At 38.6% G+C, this 22,655-nt stretch overlaps 1 protein-coding gene across 1 annotated transcript; it reads left to right on the forward strand.

Moving 5' to 3' along the window:
• Positions 1–5,098: 5,098 nt before the first annotated feature.
• Positions 5,099–19,484, forward strand: LOC140571737 (cationic amino acid transporter 2). The gene is made up of 12 exons (XM_072692708.1): positions 5,099–5,471; positions 7,065–7,220; positions 7,345–7,449; positions 8,292–8,349; positions 8,432–8,571; positions 10,613–10,835; positions 13,495–13,631; positions 14,346–14,448; positions 14,791–14,906; positions 16,028–16,188; positions 17,538–17,646; positions 19,308–19,484. Exons 1-12 carry the CDS (start codon positions 5,099–5,101, stop codon positions 19,460–19,462), a joined length of 1,836 nt encoding a protein of 611 aa, XP_072548809.1. The 3' UTR covers positions 19,463–19,484.
• Positions 19,485–22,655: the final 3,171 nt, after the last annotated feature.

A 22,655-nucleotide genomic window follows, 5' to 3' on the forward strand; every position in this document is an offset into this window, starting at 1 on the left:
AGTACAAATAGTTGTGTTATGTGTTGAATTTAAGGTAAACACTTATCAGGTGGAACCATCACAAATCAGATGAACCCACTGAACCTTCTACCACCGTGCTTTCAGATCAGTGGGGGGTAAATAGTGTACTGTAAATAAACAGCTGAGCGTAAGAGGGTAAAAAAGCCATGCGTTCGGGTCTCTGAATGTCTTCATGTGGACACCACTGCTTCACCTCTGGCATTCTTCTCTGTGTGTGCACTTGGTGGTGTGATCACACACACTGAGGTGGGATCTGGCAGTGCTTATGGAAGTGAAGTACGTTGTTATGTGTGGTCACTGTGTGGTCACTAGTCTGAATTAAAAGCAGGAATGATTGTAGTACATATTTAATCAACATATACATTAGCACATGAAGTAATACAGCATATACACAGTGTGCGGTTACACTACTGATCAGCAGGAAAACACTGTATAAAAGTGGTTAAGCTAAAACCTTCAAAACAATGGATTCTTTTGGAGTTTCATGATGAACGGACCAATAGAAATAGTTTCTTCATCCTCCTGTAGAGTTGACATTTTGGAGATTTGAGATCTTTGCGTGACAACAATTCAAAGTCAAATTATATCCACTGTGAATTTTTCAGTATTCTGTGAACTATTCTGAATCTACTATGAATTAGTTAGTATTCACTATGAATTATTCAGTATCCAACATTAATTATTCATTGTCTACAATATATTACTCAGGGTCCACTAAAATGATTCTGTATCTACTATGAATTATTTAGTATCGATTCAGTATTCACTATGAATTATTCAGTATTTACGGTATTTATGAATTGTATGCATTCTTCAGTCTCTACTATGGATTATTTTATATCAACTATTAATTAACTAGTATCTACTATACATTATTCAGTATCTACTATGAATAATTTAGTATCCACTATGAATTATTCAGTATCCACTATAAATTATTCAGTATTCACTATGAATTATTCAGTATCTACTATGAATGATTCAATATCTACTATGAATGATTCAGTATCAACTTTGAATGATTCAGTATATTCTATGAATTATGCAGTATATACTATAAATGATTCAGTATTCACTATGAATTATTCAGTATCCACTATGAATTATTCAGTATCCACTATGAATTATGCAGTATATACTATGAATGATTCAGTATTCACTATGAATGATTCAGGATCCACTATGAATGATTCCGTATCCACTGTACATTGTTCAGTATCCACAATGAAATGTAAGGATTATTTAGTATCTACTGAAAATGATTCAGTAACCACTGTGAATTACTCAACATCATTAGGAATTAGTTCACATCCACTATGAATTGAGTCTCTACAGCACAGAGAGCTCTATCTGGCAGGCTGGTCTGACTTGGCTGTGATGGTGTGATTGTGATTCCTACACGATTCAGCACACAGTCTCAGTCTGTCTCATGACCTCTGACTGCTCTGTGCGGACTGCACATGTAACACAGGCTAGTCATGAGCGGCATGTGTGTGCGTTTACACCTCCTGACCGTACGCCGTCTTTCTAGAAATCACACGGCTCTCCGAAATGTAACAGAATCTGTCAAAAATCACACGTGAAGGCTGGAGACACGTGAGCTCAGCCAGGAGGGGCCCAGCGATGTGGACTGTGGTCAGAAAGTCTTTTCCTGCCACACCTTCACACACTGTCCACTCTGCTCTCCAACAGCTCAGGTAAGAGATCTCAGCCTCACTGAGAACACAGTAGAGTCTTAATGCAGGGTGTAGTTACAGGGTTAGTACAGGGTTCGTTTGTACAGGCTGTGCTCTTTGTTTTAAAGAAATATCAAACTTAAAAATAGGCATTATGTTACATATTTTATTTGTATGCAAGTATCTGTTCAGCCTTGCATTTATTGAGTGGTGTATAAAAAAATGTATGCTCTAAGTATTCAGTAATTATCATTATTTATATTTATTTTACTTTCATTTCCACATTTTATTACTTTTCAATTTTAGATTAATTCCATATTTACTGTTGTATTTTTTTTACTGTTTGACTTTACACAATACTTTACATTTTTATTGCTTGTATACTTTCATATTTTATAACTCTTTTAGATATTTAAATATGTGTGTGTATATATTTATCATATTTTCATGCAGCTTTTGTGTTTGTAGTCTGACATATTTGTTATTTAAACATATTTCAATCTGAATAATCAATGTATTGATGAATTCTTATGCTATAAATGTAAATTTTACTGAATGAACCTGATTCATATGTGTGCATGATTTCCTTCACCACAGTTTTGGCTGTATGTTAACTTACCTTCTGCAGTGCATCACTTCTCCTGTTCAGTTTACATTAGACTGCTGCATTTTCACATATCTACATCACATCCATTTACATTGAAGATTTTAAATGTAACTTAAATGTGTTTGTCAAACATGCAGATTAGGATTTGAAGTTAGTGTAAACATCTGGAAGAGCTGTAGAAGAGTATGAAGATGGGATGTCAGTCCTTGGACAGATTTAGAGTTGCTAGACTGCTGCATGGTTTAGATACACTCAACAAAATCAAATTACTTTCATTAAAAAAATGGTCGCACACAAATAAACTGTTACATCAACTGTTAAGTCTTAAGAAAAATAGCAACTTAAACATAAAACTATGTTGAATTTACATTTTATGTTTGAATGCATCAACTTTTATTTTATTTTATAAGGAATTTTAGTGCAAAATGCATTAATTTCATGTTTGTTTTTCTATAGTTTAAAAGGAAGTGGACTTGCATAGGTTAATATTTCAGTGCCGTATAATGATAAATTTTGCTACTATTAGCAAATAATATTTTTAGATTTTAGCTTCATTTTAGCTTCAGTATCAGTGCATGTATTTATAATCTTTTATTTGAGTCTAAAATGACACAAGTCATAACTCAATTTCTATTAGTAAAAATTCAAATTAAAGGTTTCTGTCTCCCAATTTTCCTAGAAGAAATTCTAATTTCAGAGATCAGCATTTTTATTAGTAATAATGTCAGATCCACAGATCTATATATAATCCATTCTGACTGGCCATATTTGCAAGACAACACATCCTTGGTGTAATTTTAACCCTTTTAAGAATTTTATTTTTTTAGATTTATGTATAATTATATATTTTTGGTAAAAATATAAAATATAGAAATCTATATATTTTTTATTTTAAAATATCTATATAATAATTTTAGGCAGATTTCTATACTTTTTAAAATACAGACTGAATGAAAACACATAATGCATATTACAACTAGTCAAAACTAATAATAATAAATTACAGATATCCTAATTTGGCATTTGTAGTAATCAGGATTCATCTGTGTTTCTCATGGGCCTGGAGGTTTTACTATTTACTAGCCAGACATACAGTGATGATATCTGGAGTTACAATTTTACCTACTATAAAAATAACTGCATACATGTTAAATTGGACTTCTTGCTTGTAAGGCAAATGTATTTATTTAGCTTCTTTCCCACACTGCAGTTTTTCAAAGTGCTTTATAAATGAAACATTTGCAAATATAATACAAATGAAAATGCAGACGAATAAACAACAAAATAAACAAAATATTTAAAAGACAAAAAATTAAACAAAATTACATTAGAATAGAAACTGTTGTTACAAAGACAATTAAAAGAAGTGTACAAGGAAGAGGACTACATGTAAATCTCTGGGAACATATGACTAATCCTGACTATATGACTAGTCAGAGTGGCTTTATAGCTCTGTAGATATTATTACTACATTACATTTCATAGTTTTCACTAGTATTTGTAATAGTAAATTGAGTTACTGCTGGTATCGCAGGTGGCATTGTAGGATGACATGGCTGGCCACAGGTGTAATGTGATGAAATCTCTGCTATATCAGGTTTTGAGCTTCAGATCATCTAAAGGCCTTGGCCTTGATTATGATTAGGTGGGACTTGACTGAAATCATAAATAGATAACCGTTAAACACCTGGAGTCATAAACAGTTCAGAAGTCTTTAGACTTAGATAATGACGCTAAGACAGTGGAGATTATAAAAAGTATTGATGGCTGGATTACACTGTGTAGCTACAGACAACAGAACAAACAGTCAATTTTATATTAAATATAAATGTTATTACGGTCCCAAGTGGATCAGAGGTCATGCTGCTAGCCATGGTAGGTGGTAGATGGTGCTTTCTTCCCACTTCGCTCCAGTTCAGGGTTGGCATCTACTGGCCGATGCATCAGAGCCGGGTACATGGCGCTTTCCTCAGAGCGAGTTGGCTGCCTGGTGGCGTTGCATCAGCAGCAGTTTGGAAAAAGAAGCGCTGGCTGGCTGCACACATGTCGAAGGAGGCGTGTGTCGGCCCTCAGCCTCCCAGTGTCGGGAGCATTGCATGTGATAGGACGAGGATATGTTTTGGTTGGGTTATTGCGACGTGCACTATGTGTCCAAAAGTATGTGGACACCACTTCTGTTTAAATGCATTCAGCTACTTTAAGCTGCACCCATTGCTGACACAGATGTGCAAATGCACACACACAGCTTGCACACAGAAGTACTGCCAATAGAATAGGACTCTCTGCAGGAGCAGATCAACATCATAACCTATTCACTAGGAACCTATTGGCACCATGCTGCCTAATAATGTCAGGCGTGGGCTAATAGAGGGGTATAAAGCCCCCCAGCATTGAGCTGTGGAGCAGTGAAAGAACTGTTTGTGTTCTCTGAAATGATGGTGGTGGAGCTCCATCCAGTACTTTTGGGATACTGAGTTGGGGATGATGAGGTGGGGTGGTGATCATTTAATATCCTGACCTCAGTAACGTTCTTCACAGCAATGCTCCTCCAAAATCTAGTAGAAACAGAAGAGACAGTTACTCCAACAAAAGCAGGATAAACGCTTTTATACCCTTGATTCTAAAGAATAAATGAGCAGGTGTCCCAATACTTTTGTCCAAATAGCGTATGGTACAACATATTCCTTTCTATTATTTCAAAAATATGCAAAAACCTTGCAGTGATCCTAATATCTGTTGGTATTTCTATTGGTTTCTACTGTTTTGATTCATTGCTCTCTGTATGGGTTGCAGGATGTCCAGTGGCAGTGTGTTTGTGACCTTTGTGAAGAACCTGTCCAGGCGGAAGCCCCTGGAGCCAGATGGTGAACAGTCTGACTTCAAACGCTGTTTAACCACCCTGGACCTGGTGGCTCTGGGAGTGGGCAGTACGCTCGGGGCCGGTGTGTATGTCCTGTCCGGTGAAGTGGCCCGAACTGTGGCAGGCCCCAGCATTATTATTTCTTTCTTCATCGCGGCCGTGGCCTCCGTGTTCGCTGGGCTGTGTTACGCAGAGTTTGGCGCCCGAGTCCCGAAGACGGGTTCGGCCTATCTCTACAGCTACGTCACTGTGGGGGAGATATGGGCTTTCATAACGGGATGGAACCTCCTGCTGTCCTACGTCATAGGCAAGCATGAGAACACACTGGATTCATCCACTCTGTAAATCTCAGATATTGTAGTTGATAGTTATTTAAACTTATTACTAAAGAATCTCTGCTTAATATCAAAATTACACATTAATAAATAACTTAAATTACAATGCATAGTAGATATTGGATACATCATAGTGGGTACTGAAAAAATCATAGTAGATACTGAATAATTCTTAGTAGATACTGAATAATTCATAGTGGATACTGGATAATTCATAATGGATACTGAATAATTCTTAATAGATACTGAATAATTCATAGTATATACTGAATAATTCATAGTAGATACTGAATAATTCATAGTAGATACTGAATAATCCATAGTAGATACTGAATAATCCACAGTGGATACTGGATAATTCATAATGGATACTGAATAATTCTTAATAGATACTGAATAATTCATAGTATATACTGAATAATTCATAGTGGATACTGAATAATTCATAGTAGATACTGAATAATCCATAGTAGATACTGAATAATTCATTGTGGATACTGAATAATTCATTGTGGATACTGAATAATCCATAGTAGATACTGAATAATTCATTGTGGATACTGAATAATCCATAGTAGATACTGAATAATTCAGAATGGATACTGAATAATTCTTAATAGATACTGATTAATTCATTGTGGATACTGAATAATTCATAGTATATACTGAATAATTCATAGTAGATACTGAATAATTCATAGTAGATACTGAATAATTCATTGTGGATACTGATTAATTCATTGTGGATACTGAATAATCCATAGTAGATACTGAATAATTCATAGTAGATACTGAATAATCCACAGTAGATACTGGATAATTCATAATGGATACTGAATAATTCTTAATAGATACTGATTAATTCATTGTGGATACTGAATAATCCATAGTAGATACTGAATAATTCATAGTAGATACTGAATAATTAATAATGAATACTGAATAATATATAGTAGATACTGAATATTTCTTAGAAGATACTGAATAATTCACAGGTTGATACTGAACAATTAATAGTAGAACTACTGAATGATTTGGTCAGTAATTTGAATGTTCTTATATTGTCTAACCCTGTTAATAAGTCTATATGTACTAAGAAATTATTACATGAACTCTAGTATTTCTACAGTACGAGTAAATCTGCAGATGCTCACATAGTTTTCTGTTGTTTGCTGTGTGTTGCTGGTGATTATCAGAGTAATGTAAAAGATAAGGTAACAGATATCCTGTTTAAGGCAATGTACCGCATTACAGAAAGATCAGATCAGATCCGTATTAGATCAGAACCTATTCTGTCTTATTCCGTCTGATCTACTCTAGTCCTGTCAGTCTTGAGTCTTTTCCCTGATAGTAATTATTTGCAGTTGTGGAGTTCTTGCTCAGCTAAATGAGCTCAGGACCAAAGCTCAGTTGTTTCCTAAGGAATCAGGCTGAATCATTAACTAATGTTATTGTACACCTACATGATACTCCATCAATGTGCAGAAATAAAAGTCGTTATCAGTGTAACAATTAAGCAGAGCTGATTAGTTGGAATGGTTTTATGACTTGCTGTAATCCTGCAGGAACATCCAGCGTCGCCAGGGCCTGGAGTGGCACCTTTGATGACCTGATCGGGAATGTTATTGCTAAGTATTTGAGTGAGAAGGCAGCCATGAACTTACCTGGTCTCGCCCCTTACCCAGACTTCTTTGCAGCTGCTCTTATTATGCTTTTAGCAGGCAAGTGACATCCTATATTATATTTATTAGATCATATATCACATAATATTTGCTAAGCAATTGATTTACATTCATAGTAGAGTTTGTTTATTTGTTTATTTATTTGTTTATTGGGATTCCTCAGGTATCCTTGCGTTTGGAGTGAAAGAGTCTGCTACAGTCAACAAGATTTTCACGGCTGTAAACGTGATCGTGCTGTTATTTGTCATTATTGCAGGATTCATAAAAGGTGATACTGGCAATATAAATACTGAATAATTCATAGTAGATCCTGGATAATTCACAGTGGATACTGAATAATTCATAGTGGATACTGAATAATTCATAGTGGATACTGAATACTTCATAGTAGATACTGAATAATTCATAGTGGATACTGAATAATTCATAGTGGATACTGAATACTTCATAGTAGATACTGAATAATTCATAGTGGATACTGAATAATTCATAGTAGATACTGAATAATTCATAGTGGATACTGAATGATTCATAGTGGATACTGAATACTTCATAGTAGATACTGAATAATTCATAGTGGATACTGAATAATTCATAGTGGATACTGAATAATTCATAGTGGATACTGAATAATTCATAGTAGATACTAAATAATTCATAGTAGATACTGAATAATTTATAGTAGATACTGAATAAATCAGAGTAGGCAATACATAATTCATAGTGGATATTGAATAATTCATAGTAAATACTAAATAATTTATAGTAGATATTGAATAATTCATAGGGCATACTGAAAAACCCACACTAAATACTGAATGAATCATAGTATTTACTGAATAAATCATTATGGATACCAAACAACTCATCCTAGATACTAAATAATTCATAGTATTTACTAAATAACTAAAAGTAGTTACTGATAAATTAATAGTGGGTACTGAACAACTTATACTAGATTCTGAATAATTCCTAGTGGATACTACATAGTAAACTGTAGACACCGAATATGTCATAGTATATACTGAATAATGTATTGTAGATAATGAGTAATCTATGGTAAATATGATTAAGATAATGAATAATTGATGGAAGATTTGATTGATTCAGGTGACATTGGAAACTGGCACCTAACAGAGGAGGACATCATTAATGCCTCAGTATCAGTGTAAGTTGTCTCTGGTATCTCTGATCATTCGTATGATGTAGTTCTCTGTGTTTGTTGTGATTAATACCTCGTCTCTCTATAGAAACAGCTCAGTTATAAACACCACAAATCCATTCAATTATGGAGTCGGAGGGTTTTTCCCGTTCGGATTTGAAGGAACTTTAGCTGGAGCAGCCACCTGCTTCTATGCATTCGTGGGATTTGACTGTATTGCCACCACAGGTGAGTCTACCCTGGTTTATTTAGGCTGAATAAATGACTGTAATATATCTAGAACCACTCATAGTAATTCACAACATACAATTTGTTAGATTTAACACTTCTTCTTTTTTTTGTAAATACACTAAATATGCTGAAATTAACATTTTCATTATCAAAGATGAGCTTTCCAAAAACAGCAATCTCAATCTTAGCGTATAACTAACTAACGAAGGACACGAGAAGCTGTGAAGTAAAGAACATTTAACTGTTAGAAACAATATTATTGAACTGATTCTAAAATCTAAATGTCTGAGGGATGTTTTTAGCTACTTAAAAACATATGACCTCAGAAATTCACTAAAATCTCTATAATAAAGCCACAAATTCTTTAAAAAGTCAATTCAGTTCAATTTAGGAACAACCAGTGAACCATTTCCTTGCAGAAACCTTGCTTATAATGAATAAAAACTATTAAGAAGCTGTAATTTGTTACAATTAGCAAGTTTTTAACATCCGTAACTCACCCCTACGAATCTTCCCCCATTATAAGCAATGTTAGCATTTGTAGCAGAAGTATGAACCAGTATGAGATCAGTCTAGTCTTGTCTATATGGCTAATAACAAATATATAAACTCATACAAAAACATTAGCAAAATGTCACTATTATACTGCTAAATATCGAGCCTTTGTTATTGGTGTTATTACATATTTCTTTGCATTCTTAGTTGAAATTATTGAATTTTCCAGTTAATTTGTTATTAGCTGACTCTTAACTAATTATCTTTACAGTGAATACTGAATAATTTATAATACTTTATAATGGATCCTGAATAATTTATAGTGTATACTGAATTATATATGTATACTGAATAAAAATCTATATAAAAATAAATAATATATATTTATAGATTATATCTATTATATGTCTATTTGTTCTTATTTTTAAATAGATATAATCTATAAATCTATATCTTTCTTATCTTATCTTTCTGAAAGCTTTCCCTATGTGGCTAAAAATGAATGAAAACTGATAAGAAACTATTAGCTGTGTATTTTGCCATTTTGTGTTTAAGAAATTAAGAACTGCACAGTTAATTTGCTATTAGCTAGACTAGCTACATTAACGTTTTGCTTCTTATTATCAAGATATTATTTGTATTATTTGATATTAGCTAGACATGCTCTTTAAAGCTTCTCCTACAAAAAAGCCAGATATGTGTTTATTATTTAGTTCAATCATGGAACAGTTGTTAATAATTATAGTACTAATAGTAACACCAATAATAACAGTAATAATTAAAACTAGTACAAAAAGTGTGGCCAAGATATCACTTGTTTAATGCTAACTAACTAGCCTTAATTCATCGTTAGCTATTTTAGCGTTCTTAGTTGAATTATTTACATATTTTTAATGCCCTTTCTGAAAACTGTCCCTAAATGTGTGTAAAGTGTGGTTTCTAAGTCCAAGCTAGGCTAAGCTAGACCAAGATATCCAAACAAGATCAGCCTATTGACCCTAAAGGGTCTTGTTTGTTGTTAGCTAGGCTTTCAGTTCAATATTGGAGTAGTTTGTTAGCGTGTTGGATAGAAAATCTATCACTATTTATGATAATTAAACCTGATAAATATGGATAATATTTATGGATAATATGGATAATATTTGCCACACACTGAATATGATAGATAACTAATAAATAACAACAATCCATACTGCTTGTATTATTACACATACACACCTTTTTATCTTTTTTAATATTTACATTGTTTTTAACTTGTTTTTCTGTATTTTTTGAGAGTCTAAATAAAATGAGTAAAGACTGTGATGTAACAGTTTTGGGGTTTTGGAATTGGCCCATTTTATTCTTCATAACTGCTGGAAAATATTACAAATGATGTCTACAAACATCCAGACCTGAATCAAAATGTGACTAAAAATTGGTAAAATTAGTAGTAAAAAGTGGTAAAAGGTTTCAGGCAGTCCTGAAATTGACCTCTGCTGCTATTTCTGTTGTGCTGGATGTGCTGGAACTCACTCTGGATCTCTCCACCTCCGTCCCCAAGGTGAGGAGGTTCAGAACCCCCAGAAGTCCATCCCTGTGGGTATCGTGGCTTCACTCCTCATTTGTTTCCTGGCTTATTTCGGCGTGTCCGCCGCCCTCACCCTTATGATGCCGTACTACCAGCTGAGTGTACAAAGCCCCCTCCCAGAGGCCTTCACTTACGTGGGATGGGATCCAGCGAAGTATGCTGTGGCTGTAGGATCTCTGTGTGCCCTCTCCACAAGGTAGGAGTGCACTTAACACTGACATATTAGACCCCTTTCCACAGGTTGAGTCAAGCTCCAACAGGTAAAGGTGCACGTATTAGTCACTGAAGGGCCTTGCTCAGGGGCCCAACAGTGGCCAGTGGCAGCTTGCCGAGCCCGGGTATCGAACCCACAACCCTGTCATCAATTGCCCGGAGCTCTAACCGCTGAGCTGGCACAACAGCACTGTTGGTGGGCGGGATTTATGTATATTTTGGGGGTCCGAATATAATGAGTGAGGACTGTGATGTAACAGTTTTGGGGTTTTGGAATTGGCCCGTTTTATAGGTCAGTTTGGGTTCTGCTGGATGTAGTTTTGAAGGAGGAACCGCGGTGTTTGAGGTCCATCTACTGAACTCTCATCACTCAACCATGATAAGACACAAATCTCAGATACTAGAGCATCTTTAAGGACGCGACACGAGGCAGCATGGTCTCGCAAGCGGAAACTCGTGAATCCAAATGGGGTCTGATTTGCTTGGTAATGAGGGCAAACTCCATAAGATAACATCTACATGCTGAACGCTATGGGATGTACAGACAGTCATAAAAAACAGGATGTTGAACCACATGGAAAATGTAATGCTGAGAATGGTTAAACATTCACTAGTCAGTATTTACAGGACGGTTCATGCTGGCAAATGAAGAGAATTCTGGGGCGGCTAATGCAGTCCTGTCCACTCCAGATGGATCTGGAACAGGTTCTTCCAGTTTGGGTCGACCTGCAAATACAGCAGTTAAAATAAATGGGATTTCTTTTTAAAAGGGTCGTTACTGGGCAGCCTTTACTGAATGGAAATGACCTTCTAATTGCCTCCATAAAGCCACATTTTCCTTGATACCCCCCCCCCACCCCCACCCCTTCACTAAAATTACAAATCAAACCAATCAGACGTGGGTAATTTAAGGATATTTGCATAGATTTCAGTTTCACCATGTAGAAACTGTAACCCTGTTTTGCACAGCCCCCTTCATTTCAGGTGTTTATGAGTACTCAGGTGTGCTGAACGCTAAACGTCACCAGTTACAGCTCAAGTTCTGCTCCATTTAAAAGCTCACATCTGGCCAGGTGCAGTCGCCCAAACGCCCAGATGTGTTCTCGCTCCGCCCATGTTATGGAGGATGCATCTGGACGTGACTTGTATGGATTTGGTACAGCTGAATATCCCAGAATCCATCATACAGAGTCAGTACAGCCAAGTACACCAGTACCAATTTGCCGTTCATGGCTTGGGAATCCACCATAAGATACCTAGGCTTGCTTTAAGCACCTTTGGAGTCTAGGATCACCAATATATTCCTTTAACTGTGTGGAATATCATTAAGAAGAAAGAACACACTGCTGAGCACATTCACTGGTAGGCCAAGTTCCAGTTCCAGTAAACCCATGGATACTGAACCTAAGGAAACAGGGTCCTGCTTTAACGTACCTATTGCTGCTATCCATGTCCCAAACGCTATGGTGCCCTGAAATGAGGGGGGGGGGTGTAGCAGTGTTGTAATGTTAACATGGTGAAGCTGGAATGTCTGCAAATGTCCTTAAATTAAAGTCTAGAATGTGGACTTTAATCACGTCTGACTGGTTTGATTTGAACTGTGAAGCAGAGGGAGGAAATCCTCAAAGACAAATGTGTCTCTGTCCCAAACAATAGGGAGGGCATACAGACAGACAGACAGACAGACAGATAGATAGACAGATATATAGACAGATATATATATAGACAGATAGACAGATATATAGACAGATAGATAGATTGATAGACAGACAGAAAGATATATAGATATATAGACAGACAGACAGATATATAGAAAGGCAGACAGATATATAGACAGATAGATAGACAGACAGATATATAGATATATAGAAAGGCAGACAGATATATAGACAGATAGATAGACAGACAGACAGATAGATATATAGACAGATAGATAGACAGACAGACAGATAGATATATAGACAGATAGATAGACAGACAGACAGATAGACAGACAGATAGATAAATAGATAGACAGACAGACAGATATATAGATATATAGAAAGGCAGACAGATATATAGACAGATAGATAGACAGACAGATAGATAGATAGACAGACAGACAGATAGACAGATATATAGACAGACAGACAGACAGATATATAGACAGATAGATAGATTGATAGATTGATAGACAGACAGAAAGATATATAGATATATAGACAGACAGACAGATAAATAGACAGATAGATAGACAGACAGACAGATATATAGATATATAGAAAGACAGACAGACAGACAGACAGACAGAAATATAGACAGACAGACAGATAGATAGTCAGACAGATAGATAGTCAGACAGATAGATAGTCAGACAGACAGACAGACAGACAGATAGATATATAGATAGGCAGACAGATAGATAGGCAGACAGATAGATAGACAGAAATATAGACAGACAGACAGATAGATAGGCAGACAGATAGATAGACAGAAATATAGACAGACAGACAGACAGACAGACACCTAATGCATACACATAAATGTGCGCATACATCCTTTTGAGAGCGTTTGAAAGGTGGAGGGTTCGAGACTGAACTGAATGTGCTGTGCTGTTCTGTAGCTCGAACCTCAGTGATCTAACAGTGTGTGTTTTGTGGCAGTCTGCTGGGGTCTATGTTTCCCATGCCCCGAGTCCTGTTTGCCATGGCCAGAGATGGACTGCTCTTCAAACCGCTCAGTAACATCAGCTCCCGGCAAAGTCCTGTCATAGCCACCCTCTCTTCAGGAGTAGTGGCAGGTAATGCGCCTGAGAAACACACCTGCATCACCATGTCCAACCTATACAGCATATCCAGGAGTCAGAAGCAAACGGCCTCAGATTAAATACACTACATCGCCAAAAGTTTGTGGACATCTCTTTTAATGAATGCATTCAGCTACTTTAAGCTGTACCCGTTGCTGACACTTGTCAGCAGACAGCTTGTCTAGTCCCTGTAGAGAAAGAAGTACTGCCAATAGAATAGGACCCTCTGCAGGAGCAGATAAACATCATGAACCTGTTGGCACCATGCTGCCTAATGCCAGGCGTGGGCTACAGGGGTATATAAAGCCCCCCAGTATTGAGCTGTGGAGCAGTGGAAGAGCTGTGTTCTCTGGAATGATGGTGGTGGAGCTCCATCCAGTACTTTTGGGCTGAGGTGGGGTGGTGATCATCATCCAACATCCTGACCTCACTAACGGTCTTGTCACTGAATGTAATCAAATCCTCACAGCAATGCTCCTCCAATATCTAGTAGAAAGCATTCATTCTTCTTCCCTGGACCTTTACTCCAACAAAAGCAGGATGAACAAAATTGAATACCCTTGGTTTCAGAAGAACAAAATGGAATAAGCAGGTGTCCCAATACTTTTGTCCATATAGTGTATCAACAGTAAGGGCCACAGGGTTGTTGAACAGAGTGTGAAGAATCAGTGTATTTCCTCGGTGAAGGAATGGTGTGTTGTTTTCCAGCCATCATGGCCCTTGTGTTTGACCTGAAGGCCCTAGTGGATATGATGTCCATCGGCACCCTGTTTGCTTACACTCTGGTGGCCATCTGTATCCTCATCCTCAGGTACGTCTCACACTCGCGGACAAAGATATCAGTGTCTGGTATTAAAAGTTTGAAGTTCTCCTTTTAGAACCAGTTTCTTTGGGCCAGTTTCCCAGACATGAATCAGCTTATAGTCTTGGACTACATGGGGTCAGGGCCGAGTGCTGAGCTCAGAGCATGGGTTTAGAATGGGACGTCCTATAAAAGCTCCTGTAGGTGGAATGTGGAGGTGTCCCAATACTTTACTACTCTATTTTATTTATATCTATCAGATAGCATTGCTCAAAGATCCCAATGTAGCACTTCATCCACATTTCTTAAAGCCCAACATGGACATGCAGGACCTTCTTTGTGCTAATGCAGGTACCAAGCAGATCCGAATGAGATGGACCACAAGCAGAAGTGGAATCTTCTACGACCACCTTCCTCGCCTACTGCAACAAGCTCAAGCGTGGTGTCCTACCTGACCATTTTCATCAGTAGGTCTTGTGCAACAGCACCTTTTTCGTTAAAGTGTCCTTATTACACTAGCTTTGTAGTAGTGCAGTCGTGTAAAAATGAGGACACCCTTTGAAAACCAGTACAAACATCTGGAGAACATCAGCTGCAGATCTGCTTAAAGCATGGTTAGAGAGGATTCTGATAGACAAACACTAGAGCCATGTCCAAAACCATGTCCTGTTCACTATATAGTGCCCTACTTTGGGGTTCGGCTGAATTTACAGTTTACAATGAATCCCTCAATCCCACAATGCACTGCCATATATATATATATATATATATATATATATATATATATATATATATATATATATAGTGTACAGACAATGCACCCTATTGTGTTGTTTGGCTTCTCTGAGGAAGACCGACCTTCAGATTGTTTATGCAATGCAGCCGTGAAAGACCAGAGAGCCTGAAGGTTAGAGGAGCAGCCTTGTGATCAGAAGGTCATCGGTTCAATCCCCGGAACCAACAGGACCCATCCCAACCCGAGGCTCCCAAATCCCCAATCCCAGGCTCTCTGATCTTCCACCCTGCCCCCTTCTGAATTCTCACATATAGGGGATAGTGAATAGGGCACAGCTCAGGACGTCTGGGACAGTGTGCTTTGGAGAGACCTGCTACCATGACGACCTTTAGGACTGAGGTTCTGCACTTGGTCTGATCTTGCTAGGACGGTCTGATCTGCCCATGTTGGTCAGCTGTTCCTCTTGTAGATGATTTAGTGGACGGTGGAACAGCGGCTGATTTCTAACAGTTCTGAGATCTTTTTAACCTCCTTCCATCTGCAGACTCCTCTACAACATCTCCACCCTTCTTTCTGAAGGCCTCAGAGAGCTCTCTGGATCTGGCCATGGTGATCTTCTTCACCCCTCACTCACTTCAACCATCAATCAAGAGGAGACCAGACTAAACGTCTGAGGTTTAAATAAGACACTGAGACTCCTCCAGAAGAATCCTCTCCAACCATGTTCTGATCATCTGCAGCTGATGCTCAGCAGTTTTAAGGTGTCCTACAGGCTGCAGGTCTACATCTACCTCCAGTGCTACTGTTGGTCCTCATTGAGAAAATCACACTGCTTGCTGCTTTGTTTTCCAGTTGCTCTGGCGGTGATTCTGAGCGTGATTCTGACCAAGGGAATTGAGTCGGTGAGCGAGTGGTGGATGATTCTCATCATCACCGTAGCTCTGCTGTGTTTGCTTATCGCTATCATCATCATCTGGAGGCAGCCACAGAGCGGCGTCAAAGCGGCCTTCATGGTGAGAGTCCACGGCTCGGGTTCCAGGCCAGGGAATAAGCCTAAACATGGAGTGTATAAATCTCTGCTGTGTAGTCCAGGACCTTAGAGTATGGAGATATCAGAGCATATGCATTCTACATTACCAGTCAAAAGTTTTAGAACACCCCATTTTTCTAGTTCGTGTTGATATTTAAGAAGTTTAGTTTAGTTCTCAGAAATTTGCTTTTAACCCATTCATGCAATAAAAACACACACACACACACTAGTGACAGTGAGCGCACATGTCCAGAGCAGTGGGCAGCCATCGCTGTGGCGCCCGACAGTGGCAGCTTGCCTAGCCTAGGTATCGAACCCACAGCCCCAGTTGCCAATACCCGGTGCTCTAACTGCTGAGCCACCACTTTCCCCAGTGAATGACCTGAAATGGTGACCTGAAATTCCTATGTGACCTCAGATAGTACAACAGTAAGCAGTAAACTGTCTGGGCTTCTGAGGAAATACATCGTGTAAATTGTTTAAAAATGTAATTCAGCTTAAAATTAATAAATTAAGATTAAAAAATTCATGCAAAACCAATATTTACCCAACACTGCACCTTCAGACTGCTCGACTAGAGAACCACAGATGGAGCTTTCTAACTCCTAACAGTGGAGCTGTTCCCTTTAGAGAACCTCCAGATAAAGCCAGAGTGTGGTAAGGACAGTCTGGAAACTGGAGGAAACTGAAGAGGTCCGGTTCAGGAAGAGTTCTGACCCACTCAAACCCACACCCGCATCAGAGGACCAGTTTCTGAGAGTTGACAGCTGCTTGTGTGATGGGCGGCTCACATGACTACAGCTTGAGCTCAGCAGCTCAACACTGGAGCAGGTCTCAGTTTCAGCTGAAGCTGCAGGTTTGACTGCAGGTGGAGCGGCAGTGTTGAGACGGTACTGTAAGAAAAGCAGGCCTGCCTGGGCCGATCAGCACTGCCTGCGGACTCCTGAAAATGCTGAGGGCGTTCTAAAACTTTTGGGCAATAGTGCATCAAGTAACACTTCTGGATTAGCAGGCTAATTTGGGATGTGGTTAAGATATCCCAGAGATTGGTGAACTACCTGTCTTGGAGACAGGTGTGTAGGACCAATAGACCAATAGTGGCCCTGATAGCCCAGATAGTGAATAAGTAGCCCAGTATATAAGGAGTAGATGGACTATGCTCATCCATTAGCCTGCTGGTGTTGGGGTATGCTTTAGGTAGCCCTGAGCTAAACCTTATCTTACAGTAAGAACTTTCCTTGTTGGAGCTAATGAGCCAATGTTCTAGCTAGCTAGCTGTGCTGTGCTAACTGACCGCTGTCCATGCTAAACGTCTAAATCTCTTGCCCTCAGGTTCCTCTTCTGCCCGTGCTTCCTATTGTTAGCACTTTCGTCAATGTCTACCTCATGGTTCAGCTGGGAGAAGATACATGGATCCGCTATGCAGTCTGGATGGCAGTAGGTAAGATGAGCATGTGAAGCTGGTGCACTACATGTCCAAATATTTGTGGACACCCCTTAAAACAAATGCATTCGGCGACTTTAAGTTGCACCCGTTGCTGACACATATGTGCAAGTGCACACTCACAGCTTGTCTAGACCCTGTAGAGTATTGTATTGCCAATAGAATAGGACTCTCTGGAGCAGATAAACATCTGCTGCCTAATGCCAGGCGTGGGCTAAAAAGGGTGTAAAGCCCCCAGCATTGAGTTTTGGAGCAGTGGAAGAAGATCTGTGTTCTCTGGAATGGTGGTGGAGCTCCATCCAGGACTTTTGGGATGAGTTGGGGATGATAATGAGGTGGGTGGTAAACATCAAACATACTGAGCTCACTAATGCTCTTGCTAAATGCAATCAAATCCTCACAGCAATGGAATTGAATGGAAGTTTTCTTCTCTGGACAGTAGAGACAGTTACTCCAACAAAAGCAGGATCAACTCTTTTTAATACCCTTGATTTTAAAAATAATGAATGCGCAGGTGTCCCAATACTTTTGTCCATTTGTTGTATTTAGGTTTGTGTAATTACACATCCTTCAGTAGATACTGGTGTGACCTTATCTCCTTCAGCGCTTCCTCTCAAATCAAGGATATTAATAGGGAGTCTGATCCCCTTTGCACAGATGCCAGAACAGTGCTGTGAGGATTTGGTTGTATTCAGCCACACAAGAGCGTTAGTCGGTCAGGTATGTTGGATGATTTAGTTGTTCTGCGTCTTCAACTCCCAACTCCCAAATCTATTAGATGGAGCGTCATCATTTCAGCAAACCCCACAGGCCAGGCTCGGCTTTGGGAACCATGACCTTAGGCTCATGCGCTCATGGCTCCTCCAGGACATCCAGTTCGTTCTATTGCAAACTAAATGTCAGTGTCAGCAATGGGTGCACCTTAACCTCTTGGACCCTGTCTGTAAGCCTGCACTTCAACCCTCACTTCAATAACTATATTCATGATTGACATCAGTTTCATGGGCCCTAAAATAGAACCCTGTGGGACTCCACAAGATATCGGCATAAACCTAGGTGTCACGCATCCGCAGAGTGCCTCATTACATCCGGATTCGGTTTTGGTTTCTGGGTCCCGACTCTTGCTTGTATTTTGGACGACGTATTTGCCTTTACCTTTTTGAACTGTTTGCACCGTGTGATGTTTCTGTGGATTTTGGATCTGACCTTGGCTTATTTTTCGACCACGAACTTGGATTGTGCTTACATTAATTATTTATTAATAATAAACAATTAGGGGTAGTGTGCAAATTATGCAGTGTGCAATAAATATTGAGTCCAGGGGTAAATGGTTGGTGAATGAGAGAGAGAGTCTCTGGAGTTGAGGAGTCTGATGGCTTGGGGGAAGAAGCTATTGCAGAGTCTGGTCGTGTTGGACCGGATGCTGCGGTACCTTCTTCCTGATGGCAGGAGGGAGAACAGTCTGTGTGAAGGGTGGGTGGAGTCATCCACAATGCTGGTTGCTTTGCGGATGCAGCGGGTGGTGTAAATGTCCATGATGGAGGGGAGAGAGACTCCGATGATCCTCTCAGCTGTCCTCACAATGCGTTGGAGATTCATTACTAAGCAAATTGCAGAGCCACTGAAATCTGAGCTGCTTCCTCTTCATCTGAACACAGGCCTGCTGATCTATTTTGGATATGGAGTGTGGCACAGCGTCCAGAAGAAACGAGAGGAAGCTGGTGACCGCGTCCAGGTTGAAACTATCGATGCTGCGCTGGAGAAGGCTGACAAAAATGGCTTCTTAACACCGCTGCCTCAAACCAAGTTGTAAACTGTTTGCTCTTCAGCGGGGTTCAAACTCTGACACTGTGTTTTTCGTTTGAAATGTAAAGATGTATAGAGTTAGTATAGAGTTAGTACATATCTACTGTATATACTATTATACACGATCAGCCATAACATTAGCACCGCTGGCAGGTGAAGTGAAAAACATTGAAAAACATTGATTAACAGTCTACAGTGGCTCCTGTCTAGGGATGGGATCATGGTTCAGGGGTCTCACTGACGCTCATGGAGGCCCCGCCCACCTTACACCTTACAGTATTTAAAGGATCTGCTGCGAACAATATGGTGCCAGATATCACTTCTTTAGACGTCTTGTAAGTCTGTGTCTCGAATGGTCAGATCTGTTGTGGCGGCACAATGGGGACATACTGAATATTGGGCCAGTGGTACTAATGTTATGGCTGATCGGTGTATGCTATGTAATAATATGTAATATGTAGTCTGTGTAATGAGGTAATGCTTCAGCTATAGTTAAGTATGTAAGTGTGACTGATGTGATCTCATGGTGGTCTTGCTGAGAATTACATTTATGATCACATCTATTCCTGGGTTTGTAAAGTGCTGAGCCACAGTAAGGAGGGTGTGTAAACTTCTAGACCACAACAAAGAGGGTTTGTAAAGTTCTGAACCACACTAAGAAGGGTTTGTAAACTTATAGACCACACCAAAGAAGGTTTGTAAAGTTCTGAACCACAGTAAGGAGGGTCTAGACCACAACAAAGAGGGTTTGTAAAGTTCTGAATCACACTAAGGAGGGTTTGTAAACTTATAGACCAGAACAAAGAGGGTTTGTAAAGTTCTTAACCACAGTAAGGAGGGTTTGTAAACTTATAGACCAGAACAAAGAGGGTTTGTAAAGTTCTTAACCACAGTAAGGAGCATTTGTAAACTTATAGACCACAACAAAGAAGGCTTGTAAAGTTCTGAACCACAGTAAGGAGGGTCTAGACCAAAACAAAGAGGGTTTGTAAAGTTCTGAATCACACTAAGGAGGGTTTGTAAACTTATAGACCAGAACAAAGAGGGTTTGTAAAGTTCTTAACCACAGTAAGGAGGGTTTATAAACTTATAGACCAGAACAAAGAGGGTTTGTAAAGTTCTTAACCACAGTAAGGAGCATTTGTAAACTTCTAGACCACAACAAAGAGAGTTTGTAAAGTTCTGAGCCACAGTAAGGTGGGTTTGTAAACTGCTAGACCACAACAAAGAGGGTTTGTAAACTTCTAGACCACAACAAAGAGGGTTTGTAAACTTCTAGACCACAACAAAAAGGGGTTTGTAAATTTCTGAACCACAGTAAGGAGGGTTTGTAAAGTTCTGAGCCACAGTAAGGAGGGTTTGTAAAGTTCTAAGACTGAGTAAGGAGGGTTTGTAAAGTTCTGAGCCACAGTAAGGAGGGTTTGTAAAGTTCTAAGACTGAGTAAGGAGGGTTTGTAAACTTCTAGACCACAACAAAGAGGGTTTGTAAAGTTCTGAGACTGAGTAAGGAGGATTTGTAAACTTCTAGACCACAACAAAGAGGGTTTGTAAAATTCTGAGCCACAGTAATGAGGGTTTGTAAAGTTCTGAGACTGAGCATGGAGGATTTGTAAAGTAAGTTCTGAGCCACAGTAAGGTGGGTTAAAAGTCTTGCTGAAAATCGCTATACGTGTGGGTTTCAGCATCTCTCCTCAACCACATTTACTTCTGTGTAATGTTGTCAGTGGTTTGGTTACATAACGTCTCTTTTTTTAAAAGTTCAATTTAGGAGAACAAAGTTTGAAGTGTAAATATTTTCCCTCATTTTGGGTTTTATTACTTCACGGAAAACTCATTTTTAAAAGGAAGAATTATATAAGCACTTATTTACATCACATATTTAAACACAGTTTTTGTATCCGTTTTGAGTATAATCTGCAGTCGTGTCTGGCACAGGTGTTTTGTTTTATTTAGGTTTTATCATTTTCAGGAAGGATAATAAAGGTTTAATATGTTGGAACTGTTATCATTTATCACATGGTGTAAATATTAACAAGTTAATTTCCGACTTGCAATAAAATGCAGCTGTTCACTGTGATTTATAAGGTGTATAAGGCCTCATTATCTCTCAAAAAACTATCTCTTACTGTAAGTACTAAACTCACTAAACTTGTAAAATACCCCAGGTCATTTAAATGCTATATAATTACATAATTATAGTATTACATAATACTTAGTATTCATATACTACATACTACTATTTACTAAATATATTACTACTACTACTACTATTATTACTATACCACTATTACTACTAATAACATTTAATAATTAAAACATTTTAAATTATAATGTTTATTAATAATAATAATAATAATAATAATAATGTCATAATTTATAAATCAAAATTAACTAAATTCTATTTTGAATAAACAAACAGAGAAATTAATCGTAATTGTATTTGTTTTAACAACAACTATGAGTTTAAAATGCAGGCTTTAATTTGAGAGTATTTCTGTCTAGATTTCAGGGTAACTGGATATCTAAACATATTTTACCTTAACAACCACCCAATAACACCATAGCAACCATTTTGCAAACACTTTCCAGCACCATAGCCACCACTGGGATACTATAGCAACCACCTGGGACACCATAGCAACTACTTTGCAACCCCATAGCAACAACACCTGTGAGTTTGAAATGTAGTCTTTTATTTGAGGGGATTTGTGTCTAGAGTTCATGGATATTTACTGGATAGTTTAACATATTTTACCATAACAACCACCAGCAACACCATAGCCACCACCACACCACAAGGGATAACATAGCATCTACTTAGCAAACACTGTACAGCACCATAGCAACCACTTTCTAAACTTGTAGCAACCACCTGGAATACCATAGCAATTACTTTGCAACACTATAGCTGTCACTTTGTAAACCCATAAAAAACACATTGGATATTATAGAAACCAGCTGGGTTACCATGGCAACCACTTTGCAAACCCATAGCAACCACCTGGAATACCATCGCAACTACTTTGCAACATCATAGCAGTCACTTTGTAAACCCATACCAACCACATTGGATACTATAGCAACCAGGTTCGGATCGGCTGAATTCTACAGGTGAATTCTAGGTTCAGCTCGAGTGAATTCTGGGTTCGAATCGGGTGAGTTCTGGGTTCGAATCGGGTGAGTTCTGGGTTCGAATCGGG

This window comes from Salminus brasiliensis, chromosome 1, assembly GCF_030463535.1.
Source record: "Salminus brasiliensis chromosome 1, fSalBra1.hap2, whole genome shotgun sequence".
Lineage (NCBI taxonomy): Eukaryota > Metazoa > Chordata > Actinopteri > Characiformes > Bryconidae > Salminus > Salminus brasiliensis.

Excerpts from the sequence above, each read along its gene's own strand:
- LOC140571737 (XM_072692708.1), top strand. The coding sequence starts at position 5,099 with ATGTCCAGTGGCAGTGTGTTTGTGACCTTTGTGAAGAACCTGTCCAGG. Across the intron at positions 7,221-7,344 it reads TCTTATTATGCTTTTAGCAG|GTATCCTTGCGTTTGGAGTG; the intron begins GCAAGTGACATC and ends GGGATTCCTCAG. Across the intron at positions 16,189-17,537 it reads GCGTCAAAGCGGCCTTCATG|GTTCCTCTTCTGCCCGTGCT; the intron begins GTGAGAGTCCAC and ends TCTTGCCCTCAG.